We start from the raw sequence: 14,724 nt of genomic DNA, 5'->3' as shown, positions 1-14,724 counted from the left end.
ATTTCGCGGGCGGGACTCATATGGCGCCTCCAGCGGACCTTTCTGGAAGCATCCGGCACGGTGGGAGCTGCGCGGCCCAGGCGGCCCCTTCCCCCAGCTGCCGGGGGGTGCGTGGGGGGGGGGTGGGGGGTGTGTGTGGAGGGGGAAGATACCATAGACGGTAGAATGCGGGCGCGAGGCGCGGCGAGAGCGCGCTGCACTGGGTGACGTGAACGAGAAGGAGTCGGGACCGACACACGGCGGAAGGGTGCGCGCCGCTTCGCTGCTAAGCGCCTTCAGAAAGTTTCCGGTCACCCCCTGCACAGCGAAGTGGTATTGCCCTTCCCTATAAATACAGCCGGCCGACAACCGCTGCTGTTGGTTCGGCGGGCGGGCGGTGCTGGTCGCGGGCTGCTCAGGGGCGGGCTTGTACCTGGGGACTTGTGCTCTGCAGGAAGGTTCTCCCGCAGGGACGGACCGCGGCTGCTCGGGGGCGTCCCCCTGCGGGCGGTCTGGGCCGGGCCGGGCGGTCTGGGCCGGGCCGGGCGGTCTGGGCCGGGCCGGGCGGTCTGGGCCGGGCCGGGCGGTCTGGGCCGGGCCGGGCGGTCTGGGCCGGGCCGGCGCCCCCTTGCGCTGCTGCCGGGCGCTGCTGCCGGGCCGAAGGAGCTACGGGTTTGGATGGAAACCGCGCTCCTGCCCGGGGAAATGAACCCGGCGCTTCGGCGTCTCAAAAGCAGTCATGGTAGCGTTTCCCTAGGGTCTAGGCATCGGCTAGAGGGATACACGGTTTTTCCCTATGTCATATCTCTTTGATGTAATACACCGTTTTGTCTTAAGTGAGCACGTAATAAAGCTGTTAGAGAAAATACTCTTTAACCTCCGTCTCCAGGTGTGATGCCCGAGGCAGTAGCGAAGGAGAGCCCCGCGGCAGGCCTGCAGGAGGACTGCGAGGGCGGCTCCCGAAGGAGGAGCTGGGGGCTGTTGGTCACTGCTGGTGTCGGTGGGGCCTTGGTGGCACTCTATGCTGTGGTCACCCCCTTCGTGACCCCGGCTCTGAGGAAGGTGTGCCTGCCCTTCGTTCCTGCGACGTCCACACAGATCCAGAACGTGCTGAGAATGTTAGAAAACAGGAGTGGCTCCCTAGTTGACATTGGTAGCGGGGACGGCCGGATTGTAAGTTACAGGCGTCGCCTTCCCTTTATATCACCTCTCCAAAAAGCGCCAAATACTCTAGCTGTGGCTGCTGCTGTTTTCTCATGTTTATGAATGTCTTGTCTTTGGCATCCAGTGCTTTTGTTTGAGCCTTAGGAAAAGACTCAAAGCTGAGAAGGGTTTACATTCAGCTTAGGTGAGTAATCAGTATTTTTATCTCCAGTCTTACCTGCAGCTTGACAAGGTAGCGTACAAAACGATAACTTCATCCTGTTGGCTGGAGGGAATTGCACTGTGTTCGCGTAAAAAGATGCGATCCAAGCATTGGTACTGTGATTGCCAAAGAGCTGTGGTATCACATAGGTTTATAGCTGCAGCATGTAAAGCTGTGAGATTAAATAGTGCTGTGCTTTTGGAGTTTGGGGCTGCAGCTCTGTGCTTATTCTGTAAAGGTGACACAAGAATAAAAGAGAATGAGAAACGAGTGATGGATTACAAAAATAAAAATGCTGGTATTGTTAGAACTGTAGTCTTTACACCTTTGTGCAGTGCTGACTGCCCCGCTTCAAAATCAGTATGGTGAAACTAGAGTAATGACCAAGAGAAATGGTGAGAATCACTAAAGCCAAAGCGATACTGTGCTTCCAGGACATTGTCTGAACTCCAGTTTGTGAAATGTGGCAGTGAGGGTATATGGAGAGTGGTGTGGGTTTTCTTGTAGTTGTGATGTTTTATGTACCACTTCATCTCCTTCAATTCAGTTTTAGCAACAGGATTGTGCACTGAGTGGGGTTTTGATGGAAACAAGTAAGTTCTTGAATGCTACCTTTGTCCATATTTCATGTGAATTAGTCAACTATGTGTCCACACTAAAAAATTTGGTTTGGAAATCCAAATCTGTGGTGGTGGCTTAGAAGAAATTGTACCCAAGTAGGAAACAGAGGAAAAGTACGTAGGTATGAGAGAACTGCAGTTTCTGATGCCCTCCCTGCTCAGAATTCTGGCTGTTGACCCTCACCTGAGTCATCTAATTAGACTAGGTACTGCGTGTTTAATTCTGGTTGTGTGTATATATATTTTCTTATATATATGTATACATGCCTAAATGAAGGCTGAAGACTACTTGGAGAGCCAGGTGCCTAAAATTGAATGCTTGGTGTTGCCTTAATGCATCTGTCCTGATAAAGCTGAACTTCTGTTCAGATACTTTTAAATATTTAGCACTTACTCAGGTGTAATAGGTGGATAAATATGACCATATTTTTATTTCCAAGCGTGGTAAAAATGTCTGATACTTTCAGTATATTTGCAAATGCTGTGTGCATGATGAAAGATGCATTATTTTAATAGTGTAAAACACACTGTTTGAGAAGTGCTATTAAGAAATGTGTACTTCTTCCTGATTTCACCTTGCCTGTTTTGTAACTCATAGTTCATCAGGCCTTTCCTGGTTAAAACTTGTCAGTAGCCTTTTAAATTATGAATTAAACCTTAATTCTAGAAACTGGTGCCTTTTTGTATTTGCTTCATTTTTTTTTTCTCTGTTTAAAAAAAATCAGTAGGCTTTGATTGTGTTTGAAGACACTTGCAGTACAGTTTAACAGTTCTAAATCTCAGGGTCTAATTTAGAGGAATGTCTTTGAAAATCTATTTGTTATCTGAATTACCTTTTGCCTTTTTATGAAACTTAGCATTGGATGAAAGCTGTACTATGAGATTTATGTGTAGAGTTTTTTCAGTTTTTTAACCTACATTTAAATTTTTGACCTACACTTTTTTAAAATGTAGGTCAACAGATTACTTTTGTACTCTTTTCTGTTGGTAGGTCATTTTGACTCTGATTCAGGGGTCTGTCAAGTGCCTACCCATCACTGGTTTTCAAATAAGTGCTCTAATTTTGAGCTTGTATGTTTCACTGTTCTCTCCATGGTCGATTTTTGTACTCTTTAATTCCAAGGTAGGGTCATGAATATGTTGAATTAATTTTTTATGTAAATCATAGGCTTGCTACAAGCTTACAGCTTTGCCCTGTGAATGTTTAAGTGGTTCATTTTGTTCATCTGAATATATCTGTTAATTTCAGTGGGACTAGTCATAATAGTAAAATGTAGTTTGAGTTGTTGTCACTATACTACTGATCTGTTGGGGGTTAAAGCCTAAGTGACTTACAAAAGTGCATTCTTTTGATTTATATTGTAAATAAAACTATAATACACTTTCTCTGTTCCTAAGTGAAGATTTATTTTCTTCCTTGCAGGTGATAGCAGCTGCAAAAAGGGGATTCAAAGCTGTTGGTTATGAATTAAATCCCTGGCTAGTCTGGTACTCCAGATACCGTGCCTGGAGAGATGGGGTACATCACAACACCAAATTTTATATTTCGGACTTATGGAAGGTAGGTGGTGAAGTATGTAAGAATGAATCTGGAATGTTTGAGAGATTTCTATAATTTGGAAATGCTTTCCTGAAAGAACTGGAATGCCGCCTGACCACAAGGTGCTGTAGTGGGCTTTGAGAAAAGTACCTGAGCCCACAGAAGCTGGACTCAGGACACAAAGCACTGCTTTGCTGGTTTTGAGCTTTGGTGAAGTGCTGTCCTGCTTCAGTACAGGCTCCTCAAGTGTCCTGTGTCATGCTTGTGCCTGGTGAATGGTGTGGGGTGTAATGCCAGGCTTCACGGAGAGCTGATTCTGTGGAGTCAGTAACAAGACCCTTACCTAATGTGCAAGATCACAGTCTCATCTGACACTGCATTAGATGTGTGTTCTTTCCTGGCTCTGCGATGTGTTACCTGGTTTTGAGTGTTGCTTTAAGGTAACTTACAGACATGTGACTGAGAGTTTTTTCACAGTTTGCAGTCATGTTTGCTTGCAGTCATGGTTCAGTCAATTGCTTCTTTAATGAGGCATGCTTTTTCGGATCGTATTTACGTGGACCTTTCCCCTGCTGTTCCTGTCAAAGTTATGGGGGGTTTTCGTTTGATTTTGGTGCTTTTTTGTTTTGGGTTTTTGTTGTGTGATTTTTCTGGTGTGTGGTTTTTTTTTTTTTTTTTGTTAAGAATGGCATTTTGTAATTGGTAAAGTGGATACCAGGAATTTTGGGGAGAAGTGTGAATCTACTGCTTTTATCTTTGTTCAGAGAGGGGTGTAGGAAAACTTCATGGCACTGACTGGAAGAACCCAGGCATTGGAATGCCTGGCAAGTTTTTATAGCCAGGTAACATTTAACAAAAGTGGGGGCAAACTTAAAACATAGGTCATTTTACTGTATACAAGAATTGTAGAATAACTCGGCCATAAGTAAAATCATGTAGGTATTGTGTAAATTAATACTTTCTGTGCTGCTAGAATTGGGGCCATATTCTTGGTCAGGCAGTAGAAGTTTTCTGCTGTTTAGCAATATAAAGTTGTCTTTGTGTGGCAATTTGTGTGATAAAGAGTTGATATGGGATTTCCTTTCTTATTTTTCGTCTAAATCCCTGTTGAAAGGAGTGCAGCTAGAGGGATTAGGGGAAAAGAACGGTGAGAACTTCTTCAAGTATAAATGCCGTTTTCATTAAGACTTTTTCTCAAATTTTATTTTAGGTTTCTTTTTCTAATTATATGAATATTGTTGTTTTTGGGGTACCTCAAATGGTAAGTTTACTATTTTTGCATTGTTTAATTATTTTAATTATTTCATAATTTAATTAATATTTAATACTAACACTGAATACAAGTCATTGAAATGAACCGACCTGCAGGATGTCAAAGGTAGTTAATACTCATATTTTGATATAACCATGATAAAACCTGGTAAAACTTGTATACTCCAGTGTGTGCGTGCGTGTGTGTGTATATATATATATATACACACACAAAAAACCCCTATAATACTCCAGTATGCAGACTGGAGCTCTGAAAATGTATGTGGTTTTTTGAGAAGTATTTTCTGTCCATTAGTTCAGAACCAAAATGAAAACTGCTGTGCTCAGGTTGCTTGGGGGGAAGGTGATGGACTGGTTCTTGAAAATTTCAGTTTTTCATGCTGAAAAAATGAGGAGTTTGCAGGGAAAGGATGGAGTAGGAAATTGCCTACAGCTGATTTTTGGGAACCTTGTTAGAGGAGAATATTGAACTTTGCTTATATTCTTCTCCAAAAACAGGATCACTTCGAATAGGCCAGCAGCTGGTATATTGAAATAATCTCTTGCCCATGTTAGACTGAGGGTTTAGAAAGGGAGTCAAATGCTTCAAGTATAATTGCTAGAGTACAAGTCCATAAATTCTTTGCTTTTTAGGAAGGCTTCGTAGCCTATGTTCATCATGTCCCTGGGGAAAATGTGTTCTTCAAAACTGCTGTAGAAATTGAGTTGCGTAGTGATTGCTTTAGTAATATATACAATAAATTCAGTCAGACTTTTACATTTGCTTTGGCTCTCAGCTTGATCTAGTTTTCGTTTTCTCTTTTTTACTAGAAAAGAGGAAAAAATCCTTGAATATTTAAATATTCTTGGTATTTTGATTTATTATTAGAATCTTCTGCACACGGAGGAGTGAAAGAGAAATATCATATAAATGCTTCTGTATGGCTGCTTCCTCTGCTAAGGCAGAGGTGGGATGAAATGAATGAAGAGCTTTATGTGATGCTATACTATACAACATACACTGACAGCATTTCTGTAGTTGCAACAAGAAGCATAATAAAGCTTCTCTATTCTCTACTTTTTCCCGAACAACGTTGGAATTAAATACCTACTTCAGATTCAAATTGTAACTCATGTTGGAAACTGAAGTGAAAATGCATATTATTTTTCTCCCTAATTTTGTGGGTGGCAGGTTAGTGAGAACTATGGATGTTAGTTGTGCTACGGATGTTGCCGGGTTTGGATGTTATGTGCTGTCTAGCTTGAGTGCCGGGAGGGGGCAGTATAAATATTTGCATTTGCAGCCACAGATTCGGCAATTGCACGGAAGGGAAAAGTGCAAGTGAAGAAAGATATTTCAGTCAACTAGAATAAATGCCCTGAGAAGATGCGAGTAAACCTAGCAGAAACGCTGGCTTAACTTTAAATGTAATAGTATAAAGTGAGATAAATTAGTAACAGCTATGATCGAAAGAGTAGCTATAGGGCTCAAACTTCAGTAAATACTAGGCTAAATTCTTCCAATAAAAATACTGTCATAAATGTGACAGATCCAAACATATAAACTGCTGTTTCCTGAGCATTCATTTGCTGATGGTCCCCTTTACATTTACTTCGGAAGTTGTGAATACTTAGCCTCTGGAATGACTAAATTGACTTTCTAGAAAATTTAATGCGTTTTCTCTTTTTTACTGAGGGCAATAGATCTCTTTAGCTTTTTTAATAATACTGGTCTGATTTGGTGCTGTCACACAGTTTCATATCCAAGATTAGCTTACAGAACTTGGATTTATTGATCTTCAGGGAAGACTAGGGCCTCTCTGTTGTTGCAGGCATCTGGGGGAAGGTGTGTTTATCTAAGTTTTTACAGAGAGACTTTTACTTGTTCAGAGTGGGAGAATTCTTGCCAGGTGTTCATGTTCACAGCTTCTGTGTATTTTGACTGATTATGTGCTGTACAAAAGGTTTACTAAACTGTGTATCTATGTAGACACACAAAAAACCCCCCAACCCTGGCTTGATACAAAATACTGTATGATTAAATCACCTAATGTTACTGAGGAATTCATCTTAAAAACTAGTTTGACTGTTTGGTTCAAGGGTACATTTCTTTTTGGCTGAACTATTAATGAAGTTGTCTAATTTGAGCTAATATAGACGTGAGAGGTCACTAATTTTCATAATTACTCATTAAAAATTAGACTATGTTTATATTTGTAATTTCTGTAACAGCTTAGTCCTTTCTTTTCTGGTGTCTCAGCCCAGTTTGGGATACCAAAGTGGGTTTATTCTTCTAGTTTATTTAAGATGTGGTAGCAAAAATGTTTAAAAGCATTTGCTGTATGGATGAAATCAGAGCATAGAATGCTTAAAAATAATCAGAGGTAGCTCTGGTATATTAGATCTATGACTATAATTTTCTTAAAATATTCCATTGTAAGCTTAAATGTAGCTATAATAGGATGTTACATCAAAGGCACACCCTGCATGTGTGTGATAATGGAGGCTATCTGCAGCCTTTTGATATACATTTTCTTCAGTCAGTCTTGTTTTCTCCTAATGTTCTGTTGTGGTTTTTTCTTTTTGATGAATTTTTTTATATATTTTATCCTTCGTGACTTAAATTGAGCTGTATTTGTAAATAATTACTGTCCTTTTAACTTTTTAACTTCTAAATGTTATATCATGATATCAAAGTAAATAATTTTTACATGTAATAGAAGTAACGTGTGGAGCTTGCTGTTATAATTACTCCCTGAGATGGATACAGTTTGTAAGAATAAAAGGAATTCCAAATGGATGTTCACTGATCTGCTGAAGCATAATATCAAGCTTTTCCAAAGGACAAAAATGGCTAAATCTATCAAGTTGTTTCTTCTTTTTTTTTCTTTTTTTTTTTTTTTTTATTCTCAGAACATAATCACTGTCTGGGATGGGAAAGAAATTTCTTTGAAGTCTAGATGTGTTATTTCATTTCTCACTTAATCCATAGCAGAATTTGCAAAGTACTTATTGGAGGTAGAATATCTGACTGGGCAGGGTGTTGCTCTGTTCTGGAAGAGCAGTGGTATTTCCCTTGACTTTCATATCTACTCAGTTTTTGCAAATGGAGGAAACTGAAACTGTACGTCTTCGACCAAGGCGAGTTGCATAGTGGTATTTGACACGGTCCCCCACAACATTCTTCTCTCTAAATTGGAGAGATGTGGGTTTGACAGGTGGACTGTTTGATGGATGAGGAATTGGCTGGATGGTTGCATCCAGAGAGCAGTGGTCAATGGCTCAATGTCCAGATGGAGATCAGTCATGAGTGGTTTCCCTCAGGAGTCCATATTAGGACCAGTACTGTTTAATGTCTTCATCAACGACATTGATCGAGTGCACCTTCAGCAAATTTGCAGATGACACCAAGCTGAGTGATACAGTTGACACACCTGAAGGACAGAGTGCCATTCAGAAGGACCTGGACAAGCTTGACAGGTGGGCCCATGTGAAGCTCATGAGGTTCAACAAGGCCAAGTGCAAGGTCCTGCACTTGGGTCGGCGCAACTCCTAGTAACAACACAGGCTGGGGATGAAGGGATTCAGAGCAGCCCTGCAGAGAAAGACTGTGGGGTACTGGTGGATGAAAAGCTGGACATGAGCCAACAATGCTCGCTCACAGCCCAGAAAGCCAACTGCATCCTGGGCTACATCAAGAGAAGTGTGACCAGCAGGTTGAGGGAGGTGATTCTGCCCCTCTGCTCTGGTGAGACCCCACCTGCAGTACTGCATCCAGCTCTGGAGTCCTCAGCACAAGAAAACACATGGCCCTGTTGGAGCAGGTCCAGAGGAGGCCCCTCAGGGGGTTGGAGCACCTCCCCTATGAGGACAGGCTGAGAGAGTTGGGGTTGTTCAGCCTGGAGAAGAGAAGGCTCCAGGGGGACCTTATAGAGAGGCCTTCTAGTACTTAAAAGGGGGCTTATGAGAAAGATGGGAACAAACACTTTAGCAGGGCCTGTGTGATAGGACAAGGAGTAATGGTTTTAAACTAAAAGGCGGCAGATTCAGACTAGATACAAGGAAGAAATTTTTTTACAGTGAGGGTGGTGAGACACTGGCATAGGCTGCCCAGAGAGGTGGTGGAAGCCCCATCCTTGGAGACATTAAAGGTCAGGTTGGACGGGGCTCTAAGCAACCTGATCCAGCTAAAGATGTCCCTGCTCACTGCAGGGGGGTTGGACTAGATGGCCTTTAATAGTCCTTTCCAACCCAAACTATTCTATGATTCTATATGCTGTTTCGTGCAGCACTGCTGCAGGGACTTCTAGGCGTGTGTCAACAGGCTGGAGCCAACAAAGCTCAATTTCAATAGTGTTTAACGTAGCAGTACTTCACCATGCAGTGACAGCAGAATGTTTGCTTTGGGTTGTTGGCTGTATGATGTTTTGAGTGTCCCAGGATCTGTCTTGCAGTTAGACTGGAAATTGAGAGGCATTGGCCTTTGAGTATCATATAACAATTCATGTGACTTGAGGTGTCGTAAATAGCTTAAATTCAGGGGGCTGAACTTACATTCTCTACAGAGAACAACCCCACTGAAGAGAATCATGAATTGGAACATGTAAAGCCTTTTCTTAATTTGTGGGGTTTTTATCTAAGGGATTATTTACAGTTTTTGATTGAATTTTTAGAACTTAGAGTTAATATTTTCTTGAGCTCACCAATCAGGGCACAATAACAATTTCCTAGTTTTAGATATTATTTGTTAATGCATCAAAGCCAAAATGTCTATCATGAATACTTTCCTACATTTTTTCAAAAAATTCCTCGAACCTTGGACTTCTCTTGAATTAGATTCTGAAGAGAATGCTTCTGTTTTTTACTGCTTCTGAAGGCTTTTTATTGTTGCTCAACAGATGCCACAGTTGGAGAAGAAGCTGGAAGAAGAACTTGAATGTAATGCCAGAATCGTTGCCTGCCGTTTTCCTTTCCCTTGCTGGATCCCAGATCATACTACTGGAGAGGGAATAGACACTGTGTGGGCCTATGATATGAAGCGTTCTAGAGGATGTGAAACAAAAAGCTTGGAAATTACGCCAGAGACAGAACCCTAAACATCTAATTCATTTTTGTATTGAAATTTTTGGCTTTGACTTCCCCTTAGTTAAAGATAAGATTAATGTGAATAGAGCCCCAGGATATGGAGATATATATTCACTAAAATAACTGAAGTGCACTGGTTATCTGAAAGCACACAAAGGTTAGTGAAAGGTGTAGTTGAATGGCTTAATGTAGTTAGTAAAAATTATGAGAAAGTTTTATAGAAGCGGCAAACTGTAATATGGAAAATGGGATAAAACACGGTTCACTACTGTTAAAGGGAATACATGTAGAAGTTAAAATGCTCAAATTGGTGAACTTAATATGTGCATTCTTTCTGGGCCTATATAGCAGTTGTTATTGGTGTTGGAAGTGGTGTGCAAGTGGCTTCTTAAATGAGCCGTGGTTCCCAAATGTCTTCATTATGTATGCCAAGTAGGCATAATGCTGTGTACATCAAACTGATGCAGACCGGGTATGATGATGATACCGGGTTTTACGCCTCAGCCTGGAATGTGTACTTTTTGAAGCTGAAGATGACACAAGGATCAAATACAAGTTGCTTATTCATTAACGCAGGTGCAGCCCTTGATTATACGCACATATTTTTATTTTATTTTTTATGTGAAGACAGAACTGCAGAAATGTGCTCATCTGAACTTACTGGTGTTTGGCCTTTGCAAATGACCATTTTTCCTAACCTTTCTGATTTAGGAAGGGTTTCAAAAGTTACCTACATGGCAATGAAGTGTCACCACTTCTGTGTGTTCAAACGTTGGATAATGCGTGGGTGAGAGTTGCTTAGTTGAATGTATCATGAAGACTGATTCCAGTGCTGGTTGGTCTGGCTAGCTTGGTTGAATCTGGTTAGACCTCATTTAATTTATAGTGAGATGGGAAGGGAAGTTTTTGATCAGGCTTCTTTTCCCCTCTGCTTTTCTGTGAGATCTCAGAAACCTGTGGCATTGCTGCATGGCTTTTCATTGGAAGTGAAGCAAGTTCTCCCTGTCTTTTTGCTGATACTGGTTTGCGGGGGGGTACTGTCATTGCTGGGACATTTTTCCTTTTCTAACATGGTTACAGCACTTGTCTGTTTTGTAACAGTCTGCTTACTTGGTTTTTGTTTTCGTTCCCAGGTAAAGTTTTACTGTTTTCACCTGTTAACAATTAGTCAAAGTTCATAGTTAGCCTCCCCTGGCCCCAGTTAACGAAGACTGTTTGTTAAGCAGTGACCACGTAAGTCTGTGTTGTGTTTTGAGCCCAGCCCAGCAGGCAACAAAGCCTCCCCCTAGCCACTTGCTCACCCCTACCCTGGGGTGGAGAAAATACAGCCAAAAGGCCCAAGGGTCAAGACAAAGGACAGGGAGGGCTCACCAGTTGTGGTCAGGGGCAAGAGACAGACTCAATTTGGGGAAAACAACATCAATTTAATGAACAACAACCACCACGAAGGACAATGAGAAATACAACTAGGTCTTAAAACTTACCTTCCCGCGGGGCCGCAGCTCCCCAGAACCCCCCGGGGCGGGTCCCTCCCGGGGCTGCCGCCCTCCCACCGACGGGCGGCTCCAGCGCGGGCTGCCTCGGAGCCGCGGCTGCTTCGGGCCCGGGCCCTGCTCCTCCGGCCCGGGGCCCTCCGCGGGTGCAGGGCGACCTCTGGGCCACCGCGGGGCTGCAGGGGCTCAGCCGCCACCCCGCCGCGGGCCGCGGGGGAACCTCTGCTCCGGCACAGCTCCCCCGCTCCTGCCTCGCTGACGCGGGGGGCCGCAAGGCTGTTTCTCTCACATCGCCCTCCTCTTCTCTGCTCACAAAGAGTGAATCTGCCCAACAGCTTTTTTCCCTCTTAAATAGTTATTCGCAGAGGCGCTGATTGGCCTGGCCTTGCCCAGAGGCAGATCTGAATTGGAGCCGAGGGGGCTTCTCGAAGCCTCTTACAGGAGCCACCCCTGTAGCCCCCTCCCCTGCTACCAAGACCCACTAGACAGCAAACCTTTGCATATATGATGCCCATAGAACAAAGCTAAAACAGACCAGGGAATTGTCACCTGACTTCCAGGCAGTCATTACCAAAACTAAAATTAGCTGCAATTTCAGGTAAGTGTGGTACTTTATTAGGCATTGGGAAAGTGCATTTGCTGGACTATAGTATCTGACTTGAAGACAAGTTAGGTGTTATTTAGGGTGTGTAGTCCACAGTTACACCTGTACCCAGGCTTTTTATTTTTGGTGGGAGGGGAGGAGGAAGGAGAATTTAAAACACAAATCGACACTGAGGATTTGAAATGCAGCAGTGGAATGGTTTTGTCCTGGTAACGTATACAAAGCAGAAGAAAGGGGCAAATGTATCCACTCTGGAGTCTGCAAAGGAGAGAGGATTTCAGCCTCCCATGGTGAGGCACAGTTGTAAACGTGGAGACTGTAAGTATTGAACAACACAGATTTCTGGTCAGCAGTCTTTTACAGCCTTTCACTGCAGTGTAACATGATGCATCTTGTAAAACTACACTGAACTGTTTTTACCATGATTTAAGTGTTATGAGTATTACACAGTGACAGAACAGGGCTACAGTAGTTTCTCTAAAATGGCTGAATTTACTTTAATGTCCCAAGGCCATAAAACTGGAATGTCAGACATAGGAAATCTGAAGTTACTTCTATTGGAAAAAGACCATACAAAGGGGAAATAAGCTAATTAAACAGAGTCTTTCCATGAATGATTATAAAGGAGGAGGCAAAAGATTTTTGATGATGTGAATTGAGACTCATCTGCATTGCAGTGCTTTGACCCGAGTTTCTACTGCCTGCTTTCACAAAAATTAGTTTGCAGGGAATGAAGCGAATATTTACTTTTCCTACTATGTTTGACTATGTATTTATGGCGTTATTGTTTGTCTGTTAAAAGGTAAAACTGAATTTCTCAGTTCTGCCGGTGGTAAAGGCTTTGGGTCCTGTACTTCGTAGTTACCACCTATCAGTCTAGAAATACTGGAGGAGGGCGAGGTATAATTAATGATGTGACGGCCTGAACTTTAGGAGCACTAAATTCTGTCCTCAAGGCAAGGAGGGATTTATGAATGCTTTTAAAGTGAAACAGAGAGCTGTTTCTTACTCTGGCCATCTACTTTTTGGGGCCTACACTGAGACAGACAGTGGTCTGAGGGTTCAGAATTCCTTATTACATAAGGAAATGCGCTGTATTTCCTGTTTCCTTGGCTGAAGTGTGAAATGGAAAGCAAATTGCTCTGATTTACACAGGGGCACTGGGAAAGCAGTTTCTTGTCATGGTGTCCTCAATTGTTCTATCACTTGCTATGTTCATTTGATAGTTTACAAGATTAAATACTGAACCATAACTTCAGTTATCACTGTATGGATTACTATGTTGATACACTTCCAATTGCTAGGGTAATGTATCATGATTTTGTTGATATGCTACTTCAGAGTACAAATTTGTTCTGAAAACCAGGAAAGCCTTAGAGAACTGACTTAATCAAATTATAGTGTAGGTTTGAAGCCAAAAGAAGGAAACCTTCAAGCTACACATGCTGTTCAATACCAAAGTAATTCAGATACACAGAAAAACCTATAGTTTGTCTTTGTTTACGTCTTCTAGTAGAATCACTTGCCTTTTGGGAGTTACTTGTTTTATTCCTTCCTTGCCCTTCCAGATCTTAGCAAAAAAGTTGCTACATTGCTGAATGAGTAATACTTTCCTGAAATGTAGAATTTGATCTGTTTGAAAAGAATACAGATCAGAGTTCTCCAGGAGTCAGACTTTATTTTTTTTTTTCTTTCTTTCCTGTTGTTTGGTTGAGTTTGGTGGGGTATTTTTGGGGTTTTTTTGGTTGTGGTGTTTTTTTTTTTTTTGCATTGTGACCCATTATGTCCCTGCAGGCTTTGTGATGCAAGATCAATTAACAATGCAGCATCTGAGTGCTGTGATTCTAATTTTGTAGTTTTCTGTTTTGCATAAATTGGCTTTCTAGGGAGGAGGTGAGGGATGATTAGGGGGCTAGAACATCTCTCTTATGAAGAGGGGCTGAGGGACTTGGGGGCTTTTTAGCCTAGAGAAGAGAAGACTGAGGGGGAATCTTGTCAATGTTTATAAGTACTTAAAGGGTGAGTGTCAGGAGGATGGGGCCAGTCTTATTTCAGCATTGTCCAGTGACAGGACAAGAGGTAATGGGCGCAAACTGGAGCATGGGAGGTTCCATCTAAACAATGAGGAGGAACTTCTTTACTTTGAGGGCGGCAGAGCCCTGGAACAGGCTGCCCAGAGAGGTTGTGGAGTCTCCTTCTCTGGAGACATTCAAAACCCACCTGGACGTGTTCCTGTGTGACCTGCTCTAGGTGGTCCTGCTCTGGCAGGGGGGTTGGACTAGATAATCTCCAGAGGTCCCTTCCAATTCCTAACATTCTGTGATTCCGTGATGTGGCTACAAGAGAGCCATCTGATACACAGGTTGCTCTATATACTGCACGGTCACTACAGCTACATGGCAATGTCAACCAAGCTTGTCCAGATTTGTTTGTGAAATATGCACATAGTTTATGAGCTTTAGGCATTTCTGTATTACTGGTATATTGAATTTCTGGACTTACCTTCTGCTGTCATTATATGCTGCCACTTAATCTATTATCGGTCCAAGGAAGTTAATCCTCTGTCTCTGAGCTGCTATTTATTTCTGACTCATAGGTTTTCGCCAGGTAAGAAGGTACAAAATCAAGTTTGAAATAAAGTACCACATTTCACAAGCCAGTTGAATGACTGTGGTCTATGGGGAAAACAAATATTCAAAGCCCAAGCGTTGGGAAAGTCTTTCATGTTTAATGAAGGCCACAGGTCATGAGGTGACAGAGATCTCCTGAATTCAGCATAAATTTAA

The 14,724-nt window shown here is 42.5% G+C and overlaps 1 protein-coding gene across 3 annotated transcripts; it reads left to right on the top strand.

The window, feature by feature from the left end:
* Window positions 1-33: 33 nt before the first annotated feature.
* On the top strand, window positions 34-10,412 carry ATPSCKMT (ATP synthase c subunit lysine N-methyltransferase). Of its 3 annotated transcripts, none has more exons than XM_086469097.1 (5): window positions 34-60; window positions 869-1,152; window positions 3,389-3,526; window positions 4,716-4,766; window positions 9,655-10,412. In XM_086469097.1, exons 2-5 carry the CDS (start codon window positions 874-876, stop codon window positions 9,850-9,852), a joined length of 666 nt encoding a protein of 221 aa, XP_086325223.1. In that variant the 5' UTR covers window positions 34-60; window positions 869-873; the 3' UTR covers window positions 9,853-10,412. The 3 variants fall into 3 exon arrangements, with proteins under 3 accessions (XP_086325223.1, XP_086325222.1, XP_086325224.1); XM_086469096.1 differs by lacking the exon at window positions 34-60 and adding an exon at window positions 187-312; XM_086469098.1 differs by lacking the exons at window positions 34-60; window positions 4,716-4,766 and adding an exon at window positions 187-312.
* The last annotated feature ends 4,312 nt before the right edge of the window (window positions 10,413-14,724 follow it).

The sequence above is a fragment of the Leptosomus discolor genome, chromosome 8 (genome assembly GCF_034619465.1).
Source record: "Leptosomus discolor isolate bLepDis1 chromosome 8, bLepDis1.hap2, whole genome shotgun sequence".
NCBI classification, from domain to species: domain Eukaryota; kingdom Metazoa; phylum Chordata; class Aves; order Leptosomiformes; family Leptosomidae; genus Leptosomus; species Leptosomus discolor.
This window is presented reverse-complemented; position numbering and strand designations above follow the sequence as displayed.